The sequence below is a fragment of the Apteryx mantelli genome, chromosome 16 (genome assembly GCF_036417845.1).
Source record: "Apteryx mantelli isolate bAptMan1 chromosome 16, bAptMan1.hap1, whole genome shotgun sequence".
NCBI lineage: Eukaryota > Metazoa > Chordata > Aves > Apterygiformes > Apterygidae > Apteryx > Apteryx mantelli.
The window spans coordinates 10,697,235-10,725,147 of NC_089993.1; the positions used below are offsets into that span (position 1 = coordinate 10,697,235).

The 27,913-nt window shown below is 42.6% G+C and overlaps 2 protein-coding genes and 1 long non-coding RNA gene across 13 annotated transcripts in view; 2 read left to right on the top strand and 1 right to left on the bottom strand.

Annotated features, from left to right (window-relative positions):
* MPV17L (MPV17 mitochondrial inner membrane protein like) overlaps nt 1-27,913 on the top strand; it is a 35,547-nt gene that overhangs the window by 1,559 nt on the left and 6,075 nt on the right. The window contains exons 2-8 of one of the 11 annotated variants that reach the window (XR_010885806.1): nt 450-520; nt 1,761-1,790; nt 1,957-2,103; nt 3,606-3,663; nt 4,161-5,741; nt 6,285-6,438; nt 9,180-9,678. Coding sequence is in view for 6 of the 11 variants with exons in the window: in XM_067306225.1 (XP_067162326.1) it covers nt 450-520; nt 1,761-1,790; nt 1,957-2,103; nt 3,606-3,663; nt 4,161-4,294 (440 nt within the window). In the remaining 5 variants the exon portion in view is untranslated. The other 10 variants (XR_010885805.1, XR_010885808.1, XR_010885807.1 and 7 more) reach the window with 10 other exon arrangements.
* Nucleotides 456-26,154, bottom strand: LOC106482586 (uncharacterized). The gene is made up of 3 exons (XR_001292187.2): nt 26,116-26,154; nt 23,756-23,844; nt 456-489 (listed from the first exon to the last, which is right to left on the bottom strand). It is a non-coding gene; the product is annotated as an uncharacterized lncRNA (long non-coding RNA).
* BMERB1 (bMERB domain containing 1) overlaps nt 15,541-27,913 on the top strand; it is a 56,775-nt gene continuing 44,402 nt past the window's right edge. Inside the window, exon 1 of the mRNA XM_067306232.1 lies at nt 15,541-15,762. Within this exon, the coding sequence (XP_067162333.1) occupies nt 15,657-15,762 (106 nt within the window). The 5' untranslated portion in view covers nt 15,541-15,656. The remainder of the gene's footprint in view (nt 15,763-27,913) is intronic.

Genomic DNA, 27,913 nt, shown 5'->3' on the forward strand with positions numbered 1-27,913 from the left:
GGTTATGGCCCAAATTCTAAAAAAAATCAGTTGCCCTTTTCCGCTGACTTCAGTGGGCCGTGGGCTTCTAAACTCCTTAGAGGATCGGGGCCTGCACTGGCCATGCAACAACATGCAAAATGCCTCATCCTATCTATCTCTTGGATGGAAAAGGTACTCGCATCATATCTGTTCCACTACCATGCCACTGGTGAATTACATGACCTGTTTTGATCACCACATGTACAGTATATTCCAGTTGGTCTATAGTGTCAATACTTCGAACTAAGTCAACAGATGAGGAGATGTGATCTAACAATATTAAGTAGTCAGAATGGTATTTTCTCTTTGCAATCATACCAGCTTTTCCTTCCAAGTAATATATTTTGAGAAGAGTTTGGGCTATCACTGGAAAAATGGACATTTTCATTTTTGCAGTTTTCTGATTGTCTTAAATATCTTGCCACCAGGTATGAGCATCCTTCAGAAGAAAGAGGACATTTTTTCAGACTGTAGAAAGAAATTTTGGAATACATATAAGGTGAGGCAAGCAGTTCCCTTATCTCCCAGTTAAGCACAAAATACATATTAGTGGATAAAATATGTAAAGTATGATTCCTTCCTCCAACACCCTTCCTCTCACTTCATTACTTGATTATGTGTAGGAAGCTTTAGGTACCAGCAGTCATCTAAAGTCAGGGTAATCTAGAGCAGTCAGCACTGCCAGATGGGTAAAATGCTGCCATTCCAAAAATGTACAAAATACATACATAACACTTGCACCTGGCTCTGTTAGAATGAGCGCCCTACAATACAGCACCAATAATTATATCCTAAGATTATTTATCTTCTATCTTGAGAAGTACCCACACACCAGTGTTTAGTTAGTAATGCCACTGACGACACTTACATGAACACCTGTTAAGAACATTATAGAGACATCTTTTTTAGGAATCATTTTTGGCCTGTTCTTTTCACTGACAGTTTTCTCACTTACAGAAACACAATCCCCTGTTTTAAGAAGACTTTGATATAAATAGTTGGTTTTAGTTAACATTTCAGTATACACCAGAAAAAAATATCTGTGCTATCCCAGAGCCAAGCCAATTAAGAATTTTAAAGATTTCCCAGACCCGAGAAGAAAGACAGATTAGCAGAAAAATACAATAGAATGAGAAACAATGATTCAATATGCATTTCTCTTCACATGGTGTAACTGTATAGGCAGGATAAAAAGAGTAAAAAGGATTATTTTTATTACTATAGAGGATGATTCTAAAAACAGTGCCCACTATATCCTATCAAAACATAAGGCTTCTATTGACCTTATGTTCTTTGAGTAAATTATCAGATGATTTTTGCAAAAAAACCCTTACATGCATGAGTAACTAGAAGGAGCATTGCAAGTGTGAAATAAATAGTGTTCACTGGTATTTTTCATTCATTGCTGAAACAAATGTTCCCATAGTTAAACATTTGTTCACCCATCTGGTAAATGTGCTTATGTATCTGGTGTCAGGTGACTACGGAAACTTACTGTGCTTAGAGTTTTGTATTTAAAATGAGTTAGAATAATATTTCTGAGATACTCTTAGCATAGCAGCTTGTGAAGGTGGTAGTGCTTTATTGCTGCAACCTCTAACTTAAACAGCTTAATCTACATTTGAACATCTTTTATTAACTTTGTTCAAGTATGTTTTAGTCTTTGCTAAATGTGGTAAGAAAAATGAATCTTTGCGGTTGAAGTCCCAAAGAGTAACAGTGACTCATTTTCATTTCAGACAGGGCTGATGTACTGGCCTTTTGTGCAGGTGAGTTTCAGGGTAACTCGGTGAGCGTTTCTTTGTTGTAAAACCTGATCCTGTGCGTTCACAGTATACCTCCCCCAGTGAGAAGTCAGGGGAGTTTTTGGGTATGTAGGCTTAAGACCTAGCAATGCCTGGAGCACTAACCGAGCTCTCTCTCCTTCCAATGCAGCTGTCAAACTTCATTTTGGTCCCTGTTTACCTGAGAACAGCTTACACTGGGCTCTGTGGCTTTCTCTGGGCTACCTTCATTTGCTTTTCCCAACAGAGTGGAGATGGCACAGCAAAGTCAGCGTTTGTGTGGTTCCAAAGAGAGGAGGTCAGTGCAGATGAAGAACCATCAGAGAAATAAGAACTTTAGTTCTGAACCCATTCTAAATTGGTAAACTGAGTTTATGAAAGCCGGAAAACTGCACTGCAGCCTCATTGCTGTGTTTAGAACAAACAGTCGTCCCAACATTTGTTGGTTAGTATAAGCAGTGGAACAGTTTGTCTTTGTGCCTGTTTATTTTTCATGAAAGAGGCCAATTGTTTATTGGCACTTAATTATTTTCATGCTGCCAGCCCATCTCCTCTGGGAACGACTGACTGTTACAGGGCAGTGTAAGCATTTGCACATCATGTCAGCCAACCTCACTGGGGAGAAATATTAACTGTAATTTAATTTTCAAGCAACTTGTAATTGCTAGAAAAGGGGGAATAGAACATTAAATCATCAGTGGTCGTACTTGACAATTGTTATCGGTGCAGGAATTGCTTTTGTAGAACAAAATGTAATGGACTTCTGATCTAAAAAGTGGCATTGCATCTGTAGTACTCAGAGAAAAAAGTACTCTAAAAGTAGGGGCCATTTCTCTATAGGAGCAAACTTGCTTTATTCTGTGCTAAAATCCATATAGAAAATAAATTACTATGTAGAATGTACAAACCTGAAATGTATTTGTACATCTTCTACCTTAATGGGGAGAATGAAGATAACTTACTTTGGCCAGCATTCTTTGGGATTCATTATGGATGCTGCATATTCACACTTGGGGCAAGCACTGGTCATAAGCAGCTCACGCAGCAGAACCTAACTAAACCCTGTGCCGTGAGCTGCTGTCATCTGTCTGCTGCTTATTCCTGCGTCCCTCAAGGGACAAAGTATTAATGAGCACATGGAAGTCTTGCCACTTTTCCATTGTTTCATTAAGTTCAAGACATAATTAAGATTTTGAAGAAAAAGAGCATGAGAAAGACAGTAATGTGAATGCCAGAATCCATCTCAAAACAGTCCAGCTATATATAAGGAACTTCTTCCAGCTATATATAAGCAACATTTCTTCTTCAAGCATCTTTTAAACATTCCTATTCATAAGAGACACTGGCATATAGTAATTACACATAGGAAACTAGGAAAATTAATTATAGGCCTGCTTTGTCGAACTGAGAATCAGGTCTGGATGCAGGTGTACTCATCACTGTTTTTTAAATGTTTAATTGTATCTTAGAACAGGAACTGTGCAAATTTCTGTAATTGCAGTAAGTTCAAAGCAGACTAATAAAGGAGTCCTTAGTTTATTAGAATGGGATTTTATGCCTTGAGGTTGCTAAGCTGTATGCTTGAAACAGTATGTGATTTAACACATCTTGATGATGACTGGAAAGGTAAGACTCAACCCTCTTTGTTATATGAATAATAAACCACTTTGGGGAGAGTCTGAATTCCTCAGTGTTGTCTAAACAGTAAACCAAAGCCTGCTTAGACTGTGAAAGTGCATTCCTTTTGCAGGCAGCTGTACTACTTAATATATTCTCTTTTGCAATTGTTTGTCACTGCAGGAACCTGCAGGCAGGGACAGGGAAAGGGATCATGCAAGCACTGCCCAATCCACTCCAGGTAAAATCAACTTGTTTAGTATAACGCAGAGGTCAAGAGTGGTAGCCCATATGGCTTTGACTGCAGCAGATGAGAAGAGGGTAAATTGTGGCGGGGGGCTGCTTCTGCAGCCTGTTTTGCTGGCAGACGGGTGGAGGAGGTAGGTTGCCTCTCACGGATGACAAGTCACTGCAGTTAGTTCGTCTTCAGCTGGCGCAGGCAGACCTGGAACAGGGCACCTGTCTACAATCTTAAGGTGGAATTCATTTTAGTTGACTTTAGACATGTGTAGTGTGGACATCTACAACGTGGATACTCAGTTGCAGCTCCCTCTATTGTTACCAGAGGCAAATAGGCAGTTTTAGATAGCTGCTGTAGGGTGAGGTGAATGATGCACTGTAAGTGCCCATTTCTCTCCATCTATAACACACCCTCAGGGGACTAGCTCCTATGTAGATAGCTTCATTGTAGATTATTATATTTGGTCAAGTGAATCCTCTGCTTGGTGTCTGTTTTAGATGTCCCTATGGGAGTAGTTCTGTGGGCGTTGCTGCTTGGACTCCCCAGTGTGAACTGGGCAGTCTTGAAGCTGGCCTTCCCAGTAGGACTGGAAATCCACAGAGGAACTAACTGCAATTTATCCGTCTATTAAAAAGAAAAAAAAGATGAGTGAATAGATGTTTTCAGGCTGCTATAGCTGTTGAATTGTTATTGTGTGTATATGTTTAAAGTCTTCAAGATAAAAGGGGATTTCAGTATTTTTTTTCTGTTAATATTTTTAGAATCAGAATTATGTTTCAAAGTCTGTTCTGTTCAGTGAGAGTTACATTATCACATGGTGTCTTGCATTATACTTAAAAGTTTCAGATGAGGTGCATCAGTGATGTATTTGATTTTTTTACAGCTTTTATTTTTATTTCTGCTTATGCTTTAAGAGTTTAATGATTAATAGAATTCATTTGGAAAAAGGAACTGGAAACTAATGACATTACAAGGAGGGTGATATAGTGTTGTTTTGCTGCATGCTGTAAGCAGTATGCCATGTTATGCTGCAACTCAGTGGTGGAGAAAAATATTTCTGCATAGGTATAGTTAATAAAACCTAAGCCCCAAGAGAATCAAGAACTTAGGTCTGTCCTCATGATCTGTATAATTCTGATGCTTTTCTTCAGCAGGAGTTTTTAATTAATGGAGCATCCATCTTTTATTTTAAAAGGTTTAAAAGCTTATACAAGCTGTGCTTTGTTGCTGTAGGCTTCTCTGATGCTAGCTCTTTGCTTGGGAACCTGAGCTAAACCCTGCATTGTCTTCATGTTTACTTGGCTATGGTTTCAGGATTTGCCTCCCTATTTCTATTATTTGAAGTACAAATCTTTCATGTAATGGGAGCATGAGTTCTTATATTTCAGTAAACTTTAGATTCTTCATAATCTTTCATTCCCTCTGTTTCTCTTCAGTAGTTGCTAAGTACTTGAAATCTAAGTAACCCAGGTCCCTTTTCCTATATAAAATCTTTTTTTGTAATTGCCAATATTGATTGTTCTTGCAAAAATTTCAGGCTTACATAACACAAAACAATGAAGCTGTGTTGGGAAAAATTCTCAGTGTGCATAAATTCATGTACCTCCTAAAGATTTCCTGCCTCTCTCAGTTTATTCTGTTTGAGCACCTAACTCCTTAGTTGTTGGAGACTTTATTATTTTTTGACACTTCTTTGGCTTAGGAGACTAATTTTGACACATATATAAACTTGTGCTTGCTTCTACAATGGGAGTTTAATAATCAGTAATGAGTATATTCATCAGAAAACATGAGCTAGGTGAGACTCATCCTCATGTCTTTTTTTTTCTCTCTGCTTCAAAAACAGTCATAGAAAATTGTGTTTTATGACCATATAACGGAATTGCACTGATCTTAATGCCAGATGAACACTGCAGATTTCAATAACCGGAATGATACGAATAGAGTTAGACATCAAGTAGGTGCTCAGGAAGGAGGGAACATTCTGCCAATAGCTACTGGGCATGCATTCAAGTGACATTTCCATTTCATGGGACACCTCTAAGAGCAAATGGATCGAGAAAACAAATTCATATCAGGTACAGTTGCAGCTTCATTTTTTTTTCAGGAGAGCCATGGAGATTTAGAATCTGAATTTGATAAAATGGAAATTTAAAAATGTATTTTTCTATTGCAAATCTTTGATGTAAATGAACCTCCTGTGCTTACTGGTATCTGAAACACATACTTCTAGGCTTGGAAAATTCACCAGAAAGCCTCCGTTTCTTTCACACCAGAAACAACCAACCGGTAACAATGCATAAAATAACCAGTTTCATATTGCAGTGAAGGTGAAACTGCCTGACTGTGGTTTGGTACCATGTTTGGTGGGTAACTTCTCTGTATAGCACAACAGTAAAAATATGGGTACGACATCTGAAATCTATGCAGCTTCTGCCTTCTGAATCTCTGCTCTAAGTGCCAATGCTTTTTGCTAGTGCTGCTGCCTCTACTGCTAGTGCCAGTGCAGTGAAATGTGCAAGAGAGATTTGAATACTCTAAAACAATCAAGTTCAAGTTGACTGTGTTTTTGAAAAGGCTTAATAAACACTAAATGTTGCTCTCGCTCTGTCTTCAACTAGTGTGCATATAAACAAATCCACGTTCTTGTGCAACGTTCCATAGGATCCTCATGAACCACAAACAGCAAAGAACTCGCAAAGAGATCAATTTGATGTCATGTCAAAAAGAGGTACCTCCCACAGCATAGGCCTTAACCCATGGGCAGGGTAAAAGGTAAGCAGGGATTATTCACTACATTTAGAGGTTAATGATGTACTTCAAGTCATCTGCTGCTTCTGAACAAATTCAGAACAGAACTTCCATTTTTAAGGCCACTGCCACTGGACTTAATTGCTCTATTATTAAAAAGAGGTAAAACTTTGGGATTATTAGGTGTTTAGGTGATTAGTATAATCACAGAAGGAACTGGAGAATGCAGGAAGGAAAAATATGTAAAAGGTTTCAGTAAAATATTAAAGAGAACAGAGGTTAGCAATCTGTCTTGAAGGACTGCACTCACTGTAGTTTGTGTGAGATATTCCTGGGAAGGAAACTGTTCAGTAGGTTTGAGGCTGAAGTGAGTAATGTATTCCACAACTGGAAGAGAGACAACAGCTCCATTCCCTGCTATAAGTTCTTGTATATTTAGAATGAGGAGGAAGATTTATGGAAAGATTTCAAGTTGAAAAATTCTGTTTCATAGTCTTCATGGCCAACAGGGACAAAAATGATCATTCAGTTTGCATAATGCAGGGCAATGAGTGTTTTCTAGTACTTACTGAATCAAGGCAATAATGTCTGAATCTCATGATGGCTTTCAGAAAGGTTTCCAAAGGCTTCAAATAATGGAGAATCTGCCACATTCCTAAGAAATTATAGTTATTTATGTATTTTTTGTTAAATATTACCACCTTTTATCTAATCTTATTCAACCTAGTTTTAGCATTCTACCAGGATATTGTTATGCCTCTTCTGACTAAAGAGTTGGTACAGTAGGAAGAGCCTTCTGTATGCATGTTTTGGTAAATGTTCAAGTTTTGTTTATTCCTCAGATAAACTAAATAGGTTTAGCTCTGTTAGTCCCATGCTAAATCATTCTTGAAGCTCTTCTGTGAACTCTTTATTGCTATGCAACCTCCACTTGGAAAAGTAGACAGTAACCCTGTAAAGATTAATCCCAGTGATAGTTTCACACACACCTCATATAGATAATATTTCTTTCTACTTCTGCTTGGTATTCCTGTGCTTAGGCAGCCAAAGACCATATGTTCTCTCTTAATTTCATAACTGGTCTGAGAATTCACATTTAATTGCCTGTCCACAGTGATCAAAGTTACTGTAATCCATTTTAAGCAAGAACAAAGAATGCTGATTACATATCTGTATGATCGTTGCATATGCTATTCAACAGCATCTGCCTTAGCAAACACTGCTTTCCCTTTTTCTGCAGTTTATTAATTTAAAGTGGCAGTGCCCAAAGGGTTGCATCCAGACAGAAAAACAGCAACAACTTCATTGTGAAGAGTATGGTAAAATGCATCATTCCCTTGCATAAACACTGGTAACAATTATAGCTGTTTGTGCTGAGAGAAGTCTCAGCACCAGAAAAGACTAATGAATTCTGGAGCATGTTTGGAAAAGACCTTGTCAAGGACAGCTCTGCCGTAATGGCAGGTACACAAGAGTTCAGAAACACAAGGATGGGCCTCTCCGTGTCCTGCATTCCAGGAAAGACAGCTGTGAAGTGGGGCTGTAAGACCACAGGTGAACAAGGACAGCAGGTCCGAGTCTGTGCTCACACTCAGATGATGCTCTTTGTAAGTGAATGTAACGTGGGACACCTATGCACAGGCTCCCCTCTGCCAAGAGAAAACCTTAAATACAGTATCTAGATGCAGTCACTCTCTTCTCCATTTTACATTATAGAAGTCAAGACTGAATCAGAGTCCAAGAGGGAGCATGAATATGTAGCCTAATAGATAGTTCAGTCATCAGGGATATAGGGAGAGTGGGGATTTGCTGTTCCCAATTTAGTTACTGTACTTTATGCAGTTACAATCAATGTAAGATGCATAAGCACTCAGATGGCTGTGATAAATACAGTGCCTGGGCCATATGGACTCAGAAACAATGCACACAAAGTTCTCCACCACATGAGCTCCTGTATCTGTGGAGGAAGTGTCAGCTTTGTTCTGAATTATGTGTCCTTTTATAGGGTATAATTTGGTGGCCGGGTAAAATAAGTTACAACATACTTGCCTGGAATCAGTATATACTATAAGTAAGGTGTGCACTAAGTGTGTGCCTATGTAAGAATAAACCCTCACTCCATTTCTGCTTGAGCGATTTGTCAGAAAAGCAGCCTCCCTCTCATTGCACCACTATTCAGAAAGGAATCTACAAGCCTTTTGACTGGAGTTCTCCATTTCCATCCCTAGTCTTTTCCTTTTTCTTGTTCTGTTCTGGCATTGAGAAATCTCCCTTTCAAAGTCTGCCTGCATGCAGTATTCTCAGCTGACCACTGCTCCGCTAACCAGTCCCCCAGCCACAGCTGAAAGCAAAACTGCTGCAGAGTTCAGTGGGGAAGCCTGAAGCAGGGCTACAGGCCAAGGCCCTTTACGGGGGGTTGCAAAAGGCAGGTTAGATATCTCTCTTTGAAGTAAAACCACCATTAATTAACTACTAAGGCTGTTCAGCTACTTCCATTTCATGCATCACATACTTTTACATCCAAAATATACCAAGGTTGTCAGCTGCAGCTGGTCTGCCACAGTAAACCAGGGACACTGAAGGATTTTGCTCTGTGCAAAATCTATGCTCTATTATGCCTAGCTCATAATCGCCGTAATACAGTAATGAATGATTATGTGTGTGCAATAATTACACCTGCTTTTATATGGCAATCACCTATACGGTGCTTTGCTTACTGTTACCTACACAATTCAATAGTGTTTATTGTCCTGTGTATTTGCAAGTCTCCTAAGAGGGTGCAGACGCATTTACCTCACCATCTAAACGTGCTGAACTCAAGCATCTGTTCTGTGTGGCTGTGGCCACCATCACTGACACCAAAGCCACCGGCACGGTAATGACTCACCGCCACAACAGCCAGTCCAGTCATAGCCCTGAAGTTGGCTCCGAATGCAGAAAATAAGCCTGTTCCATGGAAGACTTCCCTACCCATGGTATTAGTAACATATCTGACAGATGCTGTAACAGTTTTTTTCTGTAAAATTTGTAGCTTAAAAGGACAGTGAATGTAGAAATAGTTTATTAAGAAAAAAATAAAATGGGATGGAAGAGTTTAGAGACAGAAGTTTCTGAAACCTGTATTACGGTCACAACTACAGTCACTGCTCCGTGAAAACCGTTTCCATTCTCTCTACCAGACATATGTGCCCTGTCATTTTTGCTACTGCATCTCCGGAATTTTGTACTATGTCTTCTGTCTATCTAAAAAATTGCTGAGACAAATCTGAGTAAATGAAAGGTGCTGGGCTAACTTTTGTAGTCTCCATTTCTAATCTCCTAGGAACTTTTGCAAATAGCCTCAGCATAGGTACAGACCTAATTTTCAAACGCAGGCACTTAAAAACTTGGCATACCCAAGCATAGGCCATTGACTGTTCATTTATCAGTTCAGCTTCACTTGAAACATATCTTGGACTAGCCAAAAGTTTAACAAGCTTCATCCAAACTGGACTGTGTTTTGGGAGCTCCAGCTTGCCAGGTTCTGTTGTGCTCGGCGCAGCCCGGCACCCCTGCTCCCCGGCTGCAGGTACTCACCCGGGGCAGCGCCAGGCGGAGGGCAAGCTCTCGCTGCGCTTCCTCTCGCCATGGACCCTAGCAGCATAAAGCCAGAATCAAATGAGAGCGCTTTGCAGACAACACTGAACACCTGAGCCACAAGTTTGGGGACCACTTCTTAAGTACTTTTTTTGATTTGAAGTAGAAAAGCAATTAAATACTCCTTCTACTTAGAATTACCTAAATATTTGCTAGCTCAGAGCCTACTTAATTGGACAGATTTCTAAATATGGAATAATAAAAATCGCAGGGCAGTCAGATGCTGTAGCTTCAGTGCTGCCAGTTAACATTTATCACACACAGAAGTCAAATCATAAGCAGCAATATGCAGAGATTAAAAAAATAGCAAATTTTCCCTAGAAAAACAATTTCAAGGACACAGCGTACTTTAGCATAGTTCAGCCCAGACACAGTGAAGCATGTCACATCTGGCACATAATTAGTGGCACACGGTTCACTAACATTTGCCATTAAATGCTTGTCCTTTGTTTCCATAGCTCTACTAGAAATTCAGCTATGGAGAAATAGTAAGAAGTTAAATACATTGTCAATTTTCTTCTGTGTGCATGCTTGATAAAACAGCTAATGACATGTTAAAACCAGCGCTACACTCATATAATATTTCACATGGACACATTAATTTAAAAATTTTAAAAATCAGAAATGACACTAATAAACATTTAGGTAGAAGTATTTATGAACATTCAAATAGTTGGATCACCATCTTACCTCAGAGTCATAAAATTAAATTCAAGGCACCTCATTCACCTTTTAATAAGCTCTTTGGAATGCCTTGCTTGCCTGCAATACTGCTTTTAAGCTATAGATGTACTTTTCTACCCTGACAGGATAGCAGTGGAAAAGGACCAACATTCTAGTTATTTAGCTGCAGCCAGTATGAATTATTTATGAAGTTACTTTAGCCTAAAATATATTTTAAAGGAATGGCTAATGTCTGGAGGAGCTGTAATTCTAAATAAATAAATAAGTAAACAAGGGTCAGTCACTAAACATAAGCCAGGAAAGATTTAGAAAAAAGGAAACAATATAGTAAGGGGACACATTGGCTTATGAATCGAGGCCCTCATTCTGCACAAGTTGTGCTACAGCCGATTTCCCACACCCCAGCAGATCCTCACCCAAGCGCTCACTGGCAGGACCAAGGCTTCCAAGAGCACTTCCATGCTAGCACAGACTGAAGGTGGAAACATGCAGCAGGAAAGTAGCTTCTGGTTCAAGGATCCTCCTGTAATTTTTAGCTATCCCTTTCCCCTCTAATTAGGATTATATTTAATTATGACTGTTTGAAAAGATTAACTTTTGCCTAACATCAATCATTTAGGGAGAATGACAATACAAATGTGTAAGAAACATTTAGAAAGACGCAAACCTGATTTTCATACTGCGATTACTTGAATTCATGGTACAGCAAGGTCCCATTTACTCAGACAAGCTCATTCTGTGCTATGACACAGGCTGGGGACACTAACACACGAGAACCCTTTTCCCCTCCATGTAAATCTGTCTGTATAGACTGGTCATAACGATCTGGGAAAAGGTGATATATGATGGTGTAGGTTTAGCACTACAACTGCCGGGACAGTGTGTTGCTCCCGTATTAGCTGCTCCAGCCACAGCCAGAGGGCCGCGCAGATCCTCGCTGGTTGGGAAGCGCAGTGCTGAGTGAGGCTTTGCCCACTTGCACCTGGTGCTCACCTTCTCCATGTGCCATACCAACACGGAGTGGCAATTTTGGCTACAGCAGTTTTAGACAACCCTTGGACTAGGTTATGATGCTGTCATTTATATCTGTGTCATAGGACAAAGCTGAGTCCCTGAAAAAGTCGTGAGTTTGCTGAATTTCAAGCACAGATAATACCCATTCTTGCAGAGATGATTTTACGCGGCTGGTGTCGTACAATACCACTTTCACGTTAAGGGCTCACATAGGTCTGCAGCCCACAGCCCCTCAGCTGCATCAGCTCATACCACGCATGGAGCATCACAAAGTTAAGTGTGTGCCTTCTAAAATCTGCCTGCCTATCGGGTTTCCAACAGGTACACGTTCGCCTGTAACACTCCATCACAGCCTTTCGCCTGCACCAGGGCATTTCTGGCATATGGCACTTGGTAGGTGTGATCCTGAGGTGACAGAGAGGCTGCAGCACAGTAATGCGAATGGGTGGAGGCTGCCGCCCCTAAGGCTCCTGTGTGTTGCTGGAACAGCTTGGGGGGTTGCACAGGGTGCCAGCAATAGCTGGGGAAATTGTGGAGATCTGGGACTGCAGAGAAGCCTCAGAGTTGAAGGCTGAAGACTCAAGAGGAGGAACAATATTTTCACAGGGAAGTAAGATCAACTTTGACATCAAATACCAAGGAAATGTGATAAATCCTCTGAGGTATAAATGTTCTGAATCAAGACTTGTATTTAGAAAAATGTTGTAGGAGAGATTCATCGGAGTCTCACAACCTGTGCTATACCGGCAGTCAAATTACGTGAGCACATAAGCGCACAAGCACCCCTTCTGTCCCCGTAAGATATGGGTCTAGGAATTTATGCAGACCAAATGGAGTAACTATGCATAATACACTTCATTTCATTTTATTTCATCAGCTGACTTGCAGGTTTTTATTATAAATTAATGAAAACTTTGGGCAGAATTGTAACACTTTCTGTTATTTTGAGGTTAGAATGCCTGTACTGTCTGACAAGGAGCAATGGCCCTGACTCTTACCTTCACTGCAGCCCACCCCAGACCCATGAAGCCGCTTTTGAGAACCCTCTTGTACCAGATGTGCCCACAAAGGCAGGACAGTTGTGTGAACATCAAGCTAGAAGTCTCAGATGCTTGATAAGCTACATGGAAGCAAAGACCATTTCCCCTCAGCTGATTTACAAGCCATGCTGCCATTAGAAATTCTGCCCAAGTAAGGCATGCCCGACATATATAGTGTCATGTCTGTCATGGGAGATCACTGATGTATAACAGAGGCCAAAAGAGCAATAGATAGGAGAGGAGATGTGCCACCTGCAGTTGACCAGCTATAGCTCTTGATGGCAAGACTTAATTGAGAAATAGGTAAGGAACTAAGGGAACTAAAGCAGTCAGGGGAGCTGACTGAAAAAGCAAAGTGCAGAAACACAGTGCTCTGTGTTTCTACCAGGCATTATCTTCTGAGCAGGGAGAAGAGACTTGAGTTTTTATATTCTCTTCCTTCCCAGTGCTTTCAGTAGAAGAAAACCAACCCTTCTCAGTAGAAGAATGCATTTATATTGCTGAGGTGCACTGAAGGGCATCATCAATTGGGGAGAAATTTAATTCTGCTTGCAAGTGCAGCTGTGAAAATGCTCTCACATCACAACAGCAGATATGTTAGCCTTAGCACATTAACAACATAATTGGTACATACTACGCCCCAGTCCTGCAAAAACTTCTGTGCAAACGAACTCAGTGGGACTGCTCCCACATACCTGCTCATATGTTCAACTGTCTTCAGAGCTGGGCCCTTAATGGGTTTTATGACTTCTTCAAAATGGGCAGGTGAAAACTTTCTAGTTACAATAAATCATCTTATACATTCTTCACTTTACATAAGTAAACCCTGTGTATCACAGTTTTTAATGAGTGGGTGTTTTTCTTCCATACTAACCAACACAGGGCTTAAAATATGTGATCATTTCTAGGCTCCTTCCACCATCTCCTAAACAAAGCACTTTGGTTATAATTATTCAAAGTACTTGAAGGGATGGATTGAAGCTAAATAGGCCCCAGATCCACCAAAAATTGGCCCTTCTCCCTGATCAGCCTGTTTCCCTTAGTCCAACTCTCATCCAGATCCCAGATGGGCTCTTGTCTTCCTCCCACACTTGTGTTCCTCGCTTCTACTGTGAGTCAGTCCAGCCCACCCCGGCAGGCAGCTGCGCTGTCACCCAAAATCAGCTGTGCACAGTACTGCCACCAGCTTTTCTGCTTGACTCACAGCTCTGTTTGGGCTCCATCTCTAAAGGTCAAAAGCAGCAAAGACGGAGTCAGCATGAGCTCTTCCAGGACGCTGGATACTCAAATCACAGCAAATCCCTGGGGAGCCCAGCTGACAGGGAAAAAATCACAGTGCCCTGAAGACCTTCTAAAATAATGCCCAAGTCATTTTAATTTGGTAGTTAATTCCGATTCTCAGAAAAAAGAAAAGATAACACGGAGAGCCATTTTCAGAGTTACGGTTTTGAAATTGATGTGCAGGTCATCTCTCTCCCAAAATGTAAAGCAGGCTGCCTGCAGAGCAAAACAAAACTGCTATGAAAATAATGGCAATGCGTGTCAGTCCATTTAGTAAGTATAACACTGAAAATAGTGGTAGTGCTTTCATAGTGTTGATGGTTGAAGAGCAAGATAAAGTTTATAGGCAAAGGTATGGGAAAAACAGCCAAGCTTTCAGACACACAGTATGCATTCAGCGTTACCAGTACCCCATCACTCTTTATGAACCAGACAGGGAGTTCAATGTCTAAAACACTGACTTGCTGTGGGGCACTAGGCAACCTGCCCAGCTCCTGCTTCATCTTCTCTACATCAGAAGTAAGGATAGTATTTACAACAAAGTGCAATGGGATTTCACAAGTAAAGGTACTCTGCAACTGTAAAATGCTCTGCAGTGATTTTATACAAATAAAACCTCCCCTACCACAAATGAAAAGATTAATAATATCAATGATAATTAGCACCACACTTGTGCTTCCTGCATAGTCACTTCCTTCTCTTCCAATCCCAGGAGGCTGCATAAACAGTGAAGCTGCATATTTATGAAAAATACATATGGTTATGAGAAATACAAAATCACATCATTTGTTTGGGTGCTGTCCTCTGGCTTTTGCTAACATGAAGCCAGAATGGGTGTTACGCCATTCTGTGCAGGCACGCTGGGAAAGACAAAGGCTCCATGAGCTGCACCCAGAGATGTGTTTCACTGCAACAGCCAAGGCTGCCTGTGGAGCTTACTGGGAGTCCCGAGCTGCTCAGGACAGATGTGCCCCGTGCTGCACTAGCCACAGAGGGACGAGCCTGTCCTCGGTGCCGTGGCAGTGAGCGTACCTATAAACTCTTGCTGGCCTGAGCTGCTGCACGTATTCAATGGGAGCAAGTATCCCGGGGGAAGGAAAGGGCAAAGACGAAAACAGCTAGGCAGGAGTTCGGACCTGCACGGCAGCACCACGGGGACCCTTTGCAGGCGAGTTTAGCCATCAAAGCAGCAGGAAGCGATGAGGGCTGGTCATCACGGGGCTGCCCCGCTGGAAAGGGGAAGCAGCGCGGGGCTGCGTGTGCCGGGCGCGGGGCGCTGAGGCACGCGCGGAGCCGCAGGTCCGCCGAGCGCGCCGGGAAGTGCCCCGCCGCCGCCGCCGCCGCCGCGGACCCCCGCTTGCCCCGCGCCCCCGCCTGCCCCGCGCCCGCTGCCGCGCACTGAGCATGTGCGCGCCGCCCCCTCCGCGCCGCCCCGCGCCCCGCGCCCCGCCCCTGCGCGGGCTCCGGCTCCGGCTCCGGCTGCGGCTCCGCGCGAGGGGCGGCAGCTCGGCGCCCCCCGGGCCGGCCGCAGCGCTGCGCTCGCGGCGGCATGGAGTGAGCGAGCTGCGGCTCCGGCGCGGCCCGGCCATGGAGCTGCGGCGCTCCCTCTCCGCCAGCGCGGAGGCGGAGAAGCCGATGAGGCGCTACGGGGCGGTGGAGGAGACGGCGTGGCCGGCGGAGCGGCTGGGCAGAAGTGAGTACGCGGGGCGGCGGGGAGCGGCGATCCGGTGACCGCTTCGCCCTCCGCGGCCGGCGGGAGAGCCGGGTCCGCTCCGGCAAGGGCCGGGGCGCCGGGCCCTGCGGGGTTCCCCGTGCTCGCGGCGGCTCCGGCGAGCCGCGGGAGGATGCGGGGCACCCGCTCCCCGCTGCTGTCGGCAGGGTGCCGTTAGCCCCGGGCTTTGCATGGATACCGGCAGCCTTTCCCGCGCCCCGCGTTGGAGGGCTCAGCCGGCAGGCGTGGTGTCCCGCTCGCCCTGCAGGCAGCGGGTGCGGGAGCGCTGCCCGCCGTTGGCTCCCGCAATGGCTGGGCTGCATTTGTTAGCTCCACAAAAGCTCTGTGGGTGCAGGCGCTTGCTTTCTTGAAATCGTGATTTGCCAGAAAGTAACAATTGACACATCCTTTCCAAAGTGCTGATGGAAAGAGCAGTTAAAAAGATCAGTAGCTGTCAGTTCAAGTTATCTGTGGGACCCTGTCTCCTCTACGGTATCAGTTATTTTTCTTTCATTGGCAGAACTATCTTCCCTACGATCTGATAAGCCCATAAACCAGTTCTCATTTTCGGGGTAACCAGAAAGGCTTTTTTCCAAGGTTTTTCAAGAAACCTTGAAGAGACAGTCACAAAAAGCTCTGTACTGATACAAAGAAAAATATGTTCTAAGTTTCTGCAAGAGTTTGATCAGGCCCCAAGAAGAAAAGCTTTGTGTCATAGGTATAATGACATCCCAATCGAGGCTGGTACTGGGGTTGCTCATATTCCTGAATCTCCATCCTTCTTTTGAGGTGCATTGTGAGGTCTCGCATGGATGCCTTGTGATATCCCGAGGCTTTGCAGCATCCTGGCAGCAGATTTTAGCCAGTGCTCCTGCTATGTTCAGACTTTTCCGATACTGCTGTGTTCCTCTGGCTGTGTTCTGAAATCGTGCTTTACCCCTGGCTCCAGTTTTTCATGCATATGTTATCATATACCATATGCTGGTGACAGAGAGGTGTAAGTCTCCCACTCTGATGTTTCAGCAGCAGTGTTGGTTTTGTTGCAGTGCCTGGCTTGGGTTCAGGACTGAATAACTACTCACTTTCTAAAATGGAACTGAAGACTGAAAATGCTGTTGACTGACTTGGTTGGCTCAGCCACATGCAACAGTTTTGCAGGTTCCCTGGCAGCCTTGTGTTCTTCTCATTCTCATAAATAAGTCTGGTTTTGTTGCAGAGTCAGCTCACAAGCTGAGTGCAGTGCAGCACTTGTAATAATAACAACGGGTACCTGGCAGTGACAGAAGGGTTGTATGTCTTGCAAGGTTTGGATGAAAGATCATTGCTTGGCAGAAGGGAACAATGAGACAGAAGGAGAATTGATCATCTCAAAAATGTGTGCTCAGCCTTGAGTTTCCACCCAAATTGCAACTTGACCAGGTACCAGAAGGGGCTACTGGCAGGACTAGAGCCGAGGTGTCCAGGCTTGTGCACCTGGGCTCTGCAGCTGAATTGCCCTTCTATGCACTAGATTTAATTTAGTGATAATATTTGTGCCTGTGTTTAACAATTTAGATATAGAGTAGGAAGTAGTCTTGAGACCACAGTCTATTCTTTGGTCACCTTGAAAAGCTACTATAATAAGACTTTGCTGCTTGAATAATTGATCTGTTTGCTTATAGTAATTCAGGAAAGTTGAAGCCTGTAGAAGTGCTATTTACAGCAGTTGTTTTAGATGATCCCTGCGTCTCTTTCCTATTTTAATACTAATACTGACTTTTAATTGGGCTTTTGCGTTGATTAAAAATAATAGATCTTACTATTTGCTTTAAATGCTCCCATACAACATAGGTCCTAAATTGCATGGCACAATGACAATAGTCTCCAGAAACTCTGGGAAGAAGCTGAAAAAGCGTAATTCTCTTTTTTACTAATGTCATCAATTAGCCATTGTTTTAAATATGAAATGCTAAGTATTAGTATTAACAAAAGCAGGTGCCCATTGCTGCATATGTATTTGCCTTTTTTACTGTCTTTTGACTGTTAATTGTGTCTTATCATAGCTTAAATCAGGATCTCTTTGGTGGTGGAGCTTGTTATGTATTTGTACAACACTCAGCGCAACAGAGTGCCATTCCCTGGCCAATGCCTGTATATGTGACTGTAGTGTAACTAGTCACATCACAAGGGAATGCGCATCCTGATTATGTCCATTACAGAAATAATGTCCTGGAAGTTAGGTAGTGTCTATTTAATTCCTTAAATGGAAAGAGGACTCTGTGCTAACATCTAGATCTGTGGTACAAAAAACTTGCTGATTATTGGTCGTAACAAAGATGAGTTACTTCATGGCAATGAAGTATACTACGGAAATTTATATTGTATGATGGCTTCTGTCAGCCAGATCATCTATAAAGTTATGCTGATTCATATTAGCTGAGGATCTGAAGGCTTACAACGTGAGGGTGCAATGATCTCCAATGGGTTCACGTGCAAAATATGAAGCAGATTGTTTTAAGATGACCCGTTAACAAGACGCTGAAGCCTTTTTCTTCAAGTACGGGAGAGAATTTTCAAGGAGTGGAGAACATGATAAAAATGGCTGCTTACCATAACTCATGCATTTTCTAGTGCATGCATGTAAAAGGCAGTCAGGCTTGTAAATGGACAGACTGTAATAATAAAGTGGTTACAGCCTTCTCAGTAAATGATCTTTACAATACAGGCTTGGGGAGTCTGCTCTGAACCAGAGCACTCGAGCATTTTGGTCAGTCCTCATTACCCAGTGCACAGCTTCATTTAGAATCATCTGTCTTGCCATCGGCAGGGACTCATAACGCCCTGATTAAGTAACTGCGTTTCAAGCCTGGGAAATAGCCACGAGGAAACAAATCACTTTTCATCATCCTTTTGAACATCCCACTTCTCAGATACATTTCTGCTGTTCTTTTTCTTCCTCTTTCCGTTTCTATGAGGTCTGGAACTAAATTCAGAATTCAAGGTGAATGCCCCAGTTTCAGTCAGCACAAGCAGACAGAAGTGCCAGAAAGCTGCAAAGGAAGAGTTTTGATGCCATTTAAGCTGAGAATAAAACTACAGTATTGTGGGGTTTGTTTGCTCACTAAATGTCATGAAATTTGCTCATTGTTTTCATTTGAATGGTGACTCAGTATTGGAAGTGAGCTGCTGTACCTGTTGCAAAGACTCAGCTTTTCAACTGTTCCTGAATCTGAAGTGGAGATTAGGCGAAAGGAGCCCCGTTGCAGGCCAGCACTGAAAGACCAAGTTAGAGATTCCCAGCAGATGAGACTCAGTAGTAGCATAAAGCCATCACAGCCAGCTTCCTTTCCTCTCCTGTCCTCCTGGACCTCATGGTGCCGTGAGGTGGCAGTGCACTCCAGTGAAGGTGCACACTGGTGGGATTTTATCCATGTAAATTAGACCAGTCCTGAGATTGCTCTGGTGTGTTCCAACACCAGAAGGACTGCACTGTTCCCTGTTTCACAGACATCTTTGGCTGATATATTTGGAAAGCTTATTTCACTGTATTTGGGTTAGTTTATCTTAAAAACCTTTCTAAACTTATCATCCAGAAAGAGATGCTTGTATGTATTTACATGTTCCACAGCTGAGCAGTGAGAGTGGTTCAAACACTGAAAATATGTGCTATTTAACATTTTGCATTTGCATTTCTTGGCAGCATGACAAGGTGGATGTCTCACATCTTTCTGCATCCTTTTTGGTTCAAAACCAGTTTGTTTTAGAAGTGCTGTTCTGCATGGAGATAGTTCATGTCAGCTTGCAGAAGTTGAAGGGCTAAAAAGAAACCAGCCATGGACTGGAATAACATGGATAGTGGTCCTCTAGCTATGGCTTCTTTGCTTTTTGGTGAGCAAAGTATGAAGAAAAGGCCTTTATACAAGAGTGATCCTCTGGTTATGGGTACTTTATCTAATCCACTTGGAACTGCTTGTGTCAACTTTAAGGCCTGATTTCATTAGTGAACAAAAGGGCTTCATTCTAGAACAGAGTCTAGCTGTTAATCACAGAATCACAGAATCGCTGAGGTTGGAAGGGACCTCTGGAGATCATCCAGTCCCACCCCCCTGCTCAAGCAGGGTCACCTAGAGCACATTGCACAGGATTGCATCCAGGCGCGTTTTGAATATCTCCAGCGAAGGAGACTCCACAACCTCTCGGGGCAACCTGTTCCAGTGCTCTGTCACCCTCACAGTGAAAAAGTATTTCCTCATGTTCAGATGGAAGTGTCTGTGTTTCAGTTTGTGCCCATTGCCTCGCGTCCTGTCGCTCGGCACCACTGAAAAGAGTCTGGTCCCATCCTCTCGACACCCTCCCTTCAGATACTTGTACACGTTGATAAGATCTCCTCTCAGCCTTCTCTTCTCCAAGCTAAACAGGCCAAGCTCTCTCAGCCTTTCCTCATAAGAGAGATGCTCCAGTCCCCTAATCATCTTTGTGGCCCTTCGCTGGACTTGCTCCAGTAGTGCCACATCCCTCTTGTACTGGGGAGCCCAGAACTGGACGCAGTACTCCAGATGGGGCCTCACCAGGGCTGAGTAGAGGGGGAGAATCACCTCCCTCGAGCTGCTGGCAACACTCTTCCTGATGCACCCCAGGATACCATTGGCCTTCTTGGCCACAAGGGCACATTGCTGCCTCATGCTTAACTTGGTGTCCACCAGCACTCCCAGGTCCTTCTCCGCAGAGCTGCTTTCCAGCAGGTCAACCCCCAACCTGTACTGGTGACTGGGGTTATTCCTCCCCAGGTGCAGGACCCTGCACTTCCCTTTGTTGAACTTCATGAGGTTCCTCTCCACCCACCTCTCCAGCCTGTCCAGGTCTCTCTGAATGGCAGCACAGCCCTCTGGTGTATCAGCCACTCCTCCCAGTTTTGTATCATCAGCAAACTTGCTGAGGGTGCACTCTGTGCCTTTATCCAGGTCATTGATGAAGAAGTTGAACAAGACTGGACCCAGGACTGACCCCTGGGGGACACCGCTAGCTACAGGCCTCCAACTAGACTCTGTGCCACTGATCACAACTCTCTGAGCTCTGCCATTCAGCCAGTTCTCAATCCACCTCACTGTCCACTCATCTAACCCACACTTCCTGAGCTTGTCTATGAGGATGCTATGGGAGACAGTGTCAAAAGCCTTGCTGAAGTCTAGGTAGACAACATCCACTGCTCTCCCCTCATCTACCCAGCCAGTCATTCCATCATAGAAGGCTATCAGATTGGTTAGGCATGATTTCCCCTTGGTGAAGCCATGCTGACTACTCCTGATCACCTTCTTTTCCTCCACATGCGTGGAGATGGCTTCCAGGATGAGCTGCTCCATCACCTTTCCAGGGATGGAGGTGAGGCTGACTGGCCTGTAGTTCCCTGGGTCCTCCTTCTTGCCCTTTTTGAAGACTGGGGTGACATTGGCTTTCTTCCAGTCCTCGGGCACCTCTCCTGTTCTCCATGACCTTTCAAAGATGATGGAGAGTGGCTTAGCAATAACATCTGCCAGCTCCCTCAGCACTCGTGGGTGCATCCCATCAGGGCCCATGGATTTGTGGGTGTCAAGTTTGCTTAAATGATCTCTAACCCACTCCTCCTCCACCAAGGGAAAGTCTTCCTCTCTCCAGACTTTCTCTCTTGCCTCCAGGATCTGGGGTTCCTGAGGGCTGGCCTGAGCAGTAAAGACTGAAGCAAAGAAGGCATTCAGTAACTCTGCCTTCTCTGCATCCTTCGTCACCAGGGCACCCACCCCATTCAGCAAAGGGCCCACATTTTCCCTAGTATTCCTCTTACTGCTGATGTATTTGAAGAAGCCCTTCTTGCTGTCCTTGACATCTCTAGCCAGAAAATGTTTAATGTTATAATGTAATAATTTGAAAGATGTCTGTTGCAATGTTAAAAAATCAGTCAAGTAGCAACAGAGAAATGCATTTGTCTTGCACAGCAAAGCATGCACAGCTAGCACACTGTGATGTCTGTCATTCTGGTCCCTAAAAAGTATTTAGGATGGGTTCATATTAATCATATGCCTTTAGATATTAGTCAAAAAGGAGGCAAATACCAATTTCTTCTTGAATTTTTGTATCAGCTTTTTAAAACTTGGAGGTTTAATAGCTCTATATATATCTAGTACAGATAGATTGACAGTATGTTGGTTCCTGTGAAATACTGAATGCACTCCTGTGCATTTATGCTTAGTCCCAAGTGACTGTAGAAAAGCTGACTTGTTCAGACTCTGACAGTCAAAGGTGGACGCAGTCCTGATAGTTGGTGGGGGGACAGCTGATCGTCCTTGTTCTTCCTCCTGTATTGCTTCATGAGACTGAAGGATGACTCGTGTTGTCCCACGGGATGGGGAAGGCTCCCAGAACTGTGGTTGGGAAGGTGCAATGGTGCTTGGGGCTGTCAAGTCAGAAACTACAGAAATTACAGAGAAATGCTAGGAATTCATGAGTTTTCAGCAAGAGGTGAAGAGTTCACGAGCTGGGACTGACAAGGGGCTGAAGTCTACCCCCCAGTTAAATCCAAACCTACATCAGTTATAGGAGTTTCTGTCATTTGGTAGTTAAATTTTCAAACAAATGGCTTTGGGTATTCTCCCATAATGTCCCACAAACATCCACAAAACCACTTCAGTGCTTGGCCTAAAAATTTTCCATTACTGTAACACCTCTCCAAGCAGCCAATAATGTGCTATGGCCCTGCCTATCATGCTCTTGTGATATTGTTCCTCAGTCTCTTCGTGTTCCCACTCTGATTAAAAAAATAATGGAGGTTTCAAAGGCACAAATCAAAGTTATAAAACCTTGCTTCCACTGCTGTCCTTTCACAGTGATGCCCTTGTGTTACTGTAAATTCCCCAAATTGTTAATTATATCTATTACAGGTGGTAAGAGAGACAAAACAGATTAAGCTTTTTCAGGGGATCTGCTAAGATAAGTGGGAAAGAAGCTAACTCAAGGATATACACAATTAAATTTCTTTTTATAGAAGCAACAAGTCTGCTGGCTTTATGAAGGTCTGAAAACAGGCTTTAAAAAGGGAGAGAAGGTAATTAATATTCTTCCCATGTCTCCATTAAAAAAAAAATCTGTATAATAATTTTGAAAAGAAAGAGAGAATGACCAAGAAATTAAAATATGGACAATAAAACAATCATGAGGAACCCCACTGTAGTAGACATTATTTTTCTGAGCATATTTTTTTAGAAAATACTCACCAAAATATTCTAATCATCCACAAAGACAACTGATTCAAAGCATGAGGCCAGTTCTACATTATTATCTTTGCTTGTTCATAATTATTAATGTTAACATATCTATATGGTAGTTCAAGAGGAAAAGCAGCTGTTGTCTCATCTGTGAAACCAAGAAAAAAGTACCCTCCTTGCACGCTGAAAATCAGTATCCTTTCTGAAAAGGACAGAGCCTGTTTTCCTCAAGTCAATAGCAAAACTCACCTGCCTCAGTGGCAGTCAGATAGTCTAAAATTCTGTTAAACAGCTTGGTGTTTCTACAGATCACTAGTGTTTTTGGCTGGCTTTAGAAACTAAGAATTAACATCTCTGCAATATGTACATACCATTTTTTGAATTTTCTTTGCATATCTGCTTTTATATGTACCAGGCCCTGATCCTTCTCCTTCTGAAAAATATTTCTTAAATACAGAATCTACCACTATAATCTCCACCAGGTCATTCCTGCACAACCTGTGGGTCACAAAGGAAGGGTGTGTTTCGGTTTTGTTTTACTTCACAGAAAGCCAGGAGAATGACTTACAGAGTGAGACTAATCCAGTTTCTAATATCTACACATTGTCTCATCTTTCTAATTCCTCCTCCCACAGCTGGGTGCTCCAGGCAGCTGCTGAGATGGAGAAAGAAGGAAAAGGGAGAACTGGAAGGATTTCAGTGCTGCTGAGTGCATTCCTGCTAAAATATTGGTCAATAAGTGAAGGACTTGTAACACTTACAGCAACTTCTTTCAGGCACTACTTCATTTTGGTCTTCCAAGTCCACGGAGCTCTGTAGTGCAGATCTCCATGGGGAGATATGTTCCTGTCTGGTGACCAAAATAAAATCAGTCAATGGGCCACTGATCAGCCCTCACCTCCATCATCTCCCTATCACTATTGCATGAATTTTGCCCTTCCTCCTCTCTTCTGTCTAGCCATGGGCTACATGTCTCCAAGGCTTCTCACTAAAAAGTGCAGCAAATTTACTCCCTAATTTGGCCCATGGTTCTGAGCCTAATACCTGCTGTTCTCCTGAGCCAACCTATCCTACAAGGCCAAACTTATCCTACAATACGTAGACAAATGAGAATTACAGCAAATATTACCACCCCAGCCTGATCAAAGCCAAAGGGCCTGGGCAGAAGGAGTCTGGCTACTGGATACTATCAGGGCTACCTGGCAAAAAACGCATTGGTTATTATGGGCAATAATCAAGATCTTATTGCTTCACTTCTGTTCGTGTGTATTGGCAAAGACGTTTCTCTCTGCTAAGATATTCATAAATCAGACGGTTAATGACTTCCAAATCTCTGTGCCCAACTGTGTGTGCCAGTCAGGAAATAAACATTTAAAATGTAAGTCAGTGCTTATATTCAAGCCAGTGCCAAGCAATCGTTGTTGGAAATGAAATATTATAGATGAGGCTCAAGTGTCATATTTGGAACTGTTGCTCATTAATTTTTGTATTTTTAAAGGTATTTTACAGAAAAAAATGCATTAGACCTGGAAAGCAGGACACTTTGAACTACACACATCATTCCTGCTGCTGGTAGCCTGTGGGATTATGGACTCAGTCTATGTAATTTTGTTTCATAATTGATCCCTTAGTTGTATTGCATGTTTTCATCAGAGAAACCACTTGTGAGAATGTGTGTGTATGTCTGTCTCAAGTTAAAGGTGCTTTATAAAACAGGATTAAAAACATACATTCAGGATCAAACTCTCACTGCAAAGTACTGTGTATCATGCATGAAGTTTAGAGTATTCTTAAAGTTACTGAGCACTATAAAGGTTGAAACTGGGTACCCTGTAATCCTGAATCCCAAAGCACTTTCCCTCTGTAGAGGGATACATTCCATTTTAGTCAAAATCTTGGTAAAATAGTCCCAGAGAATTAAGAAATAAATAATGCCACTTCATTTCTATGAGACATGTTCTGCTATCTAACTACATAGAGGGTATAGTATAAATACATTTGCAATTCAAAGATGAAAAATGCATACTTGGAGTGCAAACTGGATGAAGAATCAGTAGGAGCACCCCTGCATAATTATGTTAGTTGCCCTTCAGGATCAGAAATGAAACATTAATTATCAACATTTTGTCAGTTCATAAAGGGCAAAATGTCTGAGAAAATTGTTTCAAGCAAATTTTGTCATTAAATAAGGATAAATGATTTCAATGAGACAGGTGGCTTATTGCATAATTCTAATGAATGCGAACACTACCAAATGCAAGAGGTAATGTGTTATTGTAAGAACAGCAGCAGTGTTTAAGGATCTTTTTATTGCCCTGAAGCCCTGCCCCTTCCCTAGCCCTTTATTCATTAGAGATTTCAGATTTTTTTATAGAGACTTTTTTTTATATATTGATGAAATTGGAACAAAAGCTTCTCATCACAAGGTGATTTAATGGATATGTTCATCTCTTGGAGAAAACAACTCCAAAACCAGAAGAAGAATCAACAGTCTATTCTACCATTTATGCCCCTGTACATAAGGCCCAAGCTGATTTTAGAATAATGCAGTAGAAGCCAGATGAGCAAGACAGTGAACTGACCTCCCTGTGAAATGACAAAGATGCATAACGGACACTTTCTTAGTTATGAAACACAGCCCAAACTTCATCAATGGAAATTTTCTCACTGATTTTAGTGAAAGAAAAACTGGTCTCTGTACCTATATCTCTGGGAGTCCTGTTCACCTTGATTCTCTTTGGAAAACTCTCTGGGAGGGAATTCAGGGGCTTTATCAATACCCCGAGGGAACTTGGGGAACCATGTTGGGCTGTCCTGTGCGTTTAGCCTCCCACCCATCGCCTCTCGCTGGGCAAGCGCTGCAGCAGGCTGAAGTTACTGCCATTGGGCAGGCTCTAGAAAACAAGACCGAGACATTTTCCTTCAGGCTGATACTTGTCTGTAGCAAAGGCAGAATATGTGGGATGAGATGGCATAGGCACAGCTGTGGAGTTTTGAAAGCCAGCAAAACCATGATCTGTTTGTCTCTGCCTTGGTAAGGTGGGAAATGTATTGCAATTACAAAATTTATTTCTAATAATTTCTCATACAAAGAGAAGGTGCCAGGCAGTGATCCACTCACCTCAGTGGTAGAGTTCAGCACCCTGCTGCACCGCCTTCGTTTGCTCCCCTCTGAGACCTGCGGGGAGGCAATCAGCTCAGCGCGCTCCACCGCCGTCAGCCCAGTGCCAGTTGTGAGGAAGAATGTATTAGCATATTTAAAGAAGGCTGAATCAAAATAAAGTATGTCAAAGCAATTAACTTGGTGAAAACAGAGGTTGATAGAGAATGACTCCACATCCTCAGACAAAAGACAAGTGCAAACAGATTTATGTGCCAACTGTGATCATCATTATTCTACATGATGCGAATAAATGGGGCCCTGCTCTGTTCCACCTGAGCATATGCTGAGAAAGAACCAAACGGTTTTGGCTCTATGTTCATAATTCCATGTTTAAGGAGGGCTCAACTTTTGCCTAGGGCTTTCTGGAAGCACCATGTGCCCCTATACGTTGGCGAGCAAGACCCTATAGATTCTTCACTGCCTGGCTTCCCCCTTTGCTGCCGGGCTGTACCCACTGTATGCCAGTGGGCTAAGGAATAGCAACACTCATCCCCTTGAGAAATCACTTATCTTTTCTTCTCTGAAACATGAAACTTCTTTTTTTCTTGGCTTCTGAGAAGTAACTTCTCAATATTTAATTACTTGCTGAAGTGTGAATCTGTTACGCGAACCAATTTCTTTAGTTTCTGAAGCAGTTCCCCACACTAGTATCACTTTGGCCTTTACTGGATCGGACTTGGATGTCTATAATATTTATCCAATGGTATTAAGATTGCCTAAAAATATCCACCAGCTGCTGGGAAGATGTTTAGAGCCCTGGTAGGCAACTGTGATTAGAGAACCACGTCACAGAGGAGAGAGAGAGAGAGATAAGCAGGCTCTCTGGTATGCGATTGGATAATTTCAAACAAAGGAGAATACTGTGAAGACTTGAAATTTAGAAATGTCAGTGGCCATTTTATAATTATCTCCCTTGCTACATATGCTGCTGTTTATCAATTGGTGCTAGTAGGAGAAGTCTTGCATAAAATGATATATTCCTAAAGAGGTTTGGCAAGATTTTCTAAGACTGAGCATTTTGGTGAATTTTTTTTTTTTGAAAGAAAAAAAATAATGCAGATAGAAAATGTCTTTTTAAAATATCAAACTAAATAAGCTTTAAAGAACTGAGCATTAGCTGTAGCTGACACTGTTACAGTATTTGAAACTTAAATGCTGATGCTTTGAGCTAGTGTTACAGGATCAGAAAATGACTCCAGTGAGTAATCAAACGGAAAGCCACAGGCTGTTTCCTTTGACCACTGAGCAAAATGACAGAAGTAAATGAAGAAGTAATTTGCCTTTCTTAATATTCCCTTTTAATCCTCCATCATGTAAGTATGGAGCATAAATAGCTTTCCTTGGAATATGACTTTAACCTGCTCTTGCTCCCAAGTCCACATTATCCCAGATGAGACTGCATTGATATACCAACCCCAGTAACTAACTATACTAGTTTCTATTTATGGCCTTCTGATAGCGCTGAATCTCATGCAGGGACTGTGGCAGGACTGGGCACAGAAAACCCTTTCCTGAATCTTCCTGACGCCTGGCAGTCTTCCTGAGCCAGATTAAAATAGCTTCTTGCAGATAAAGGTCTAGCTTAGCACCACTGAAGAAAACTGACAATGAGGGCGTTTGGGTCAGACCTTCAAAGACGATTTTCCCTCATTTTTCATGGCTTGTTTTGGATTCATTTTCTCATAGGGAACAGCTGTTAGGTCAAATACACTTAGCAAACTTTCCCACTAGGTTGCATACAACTGAATATTCTCTC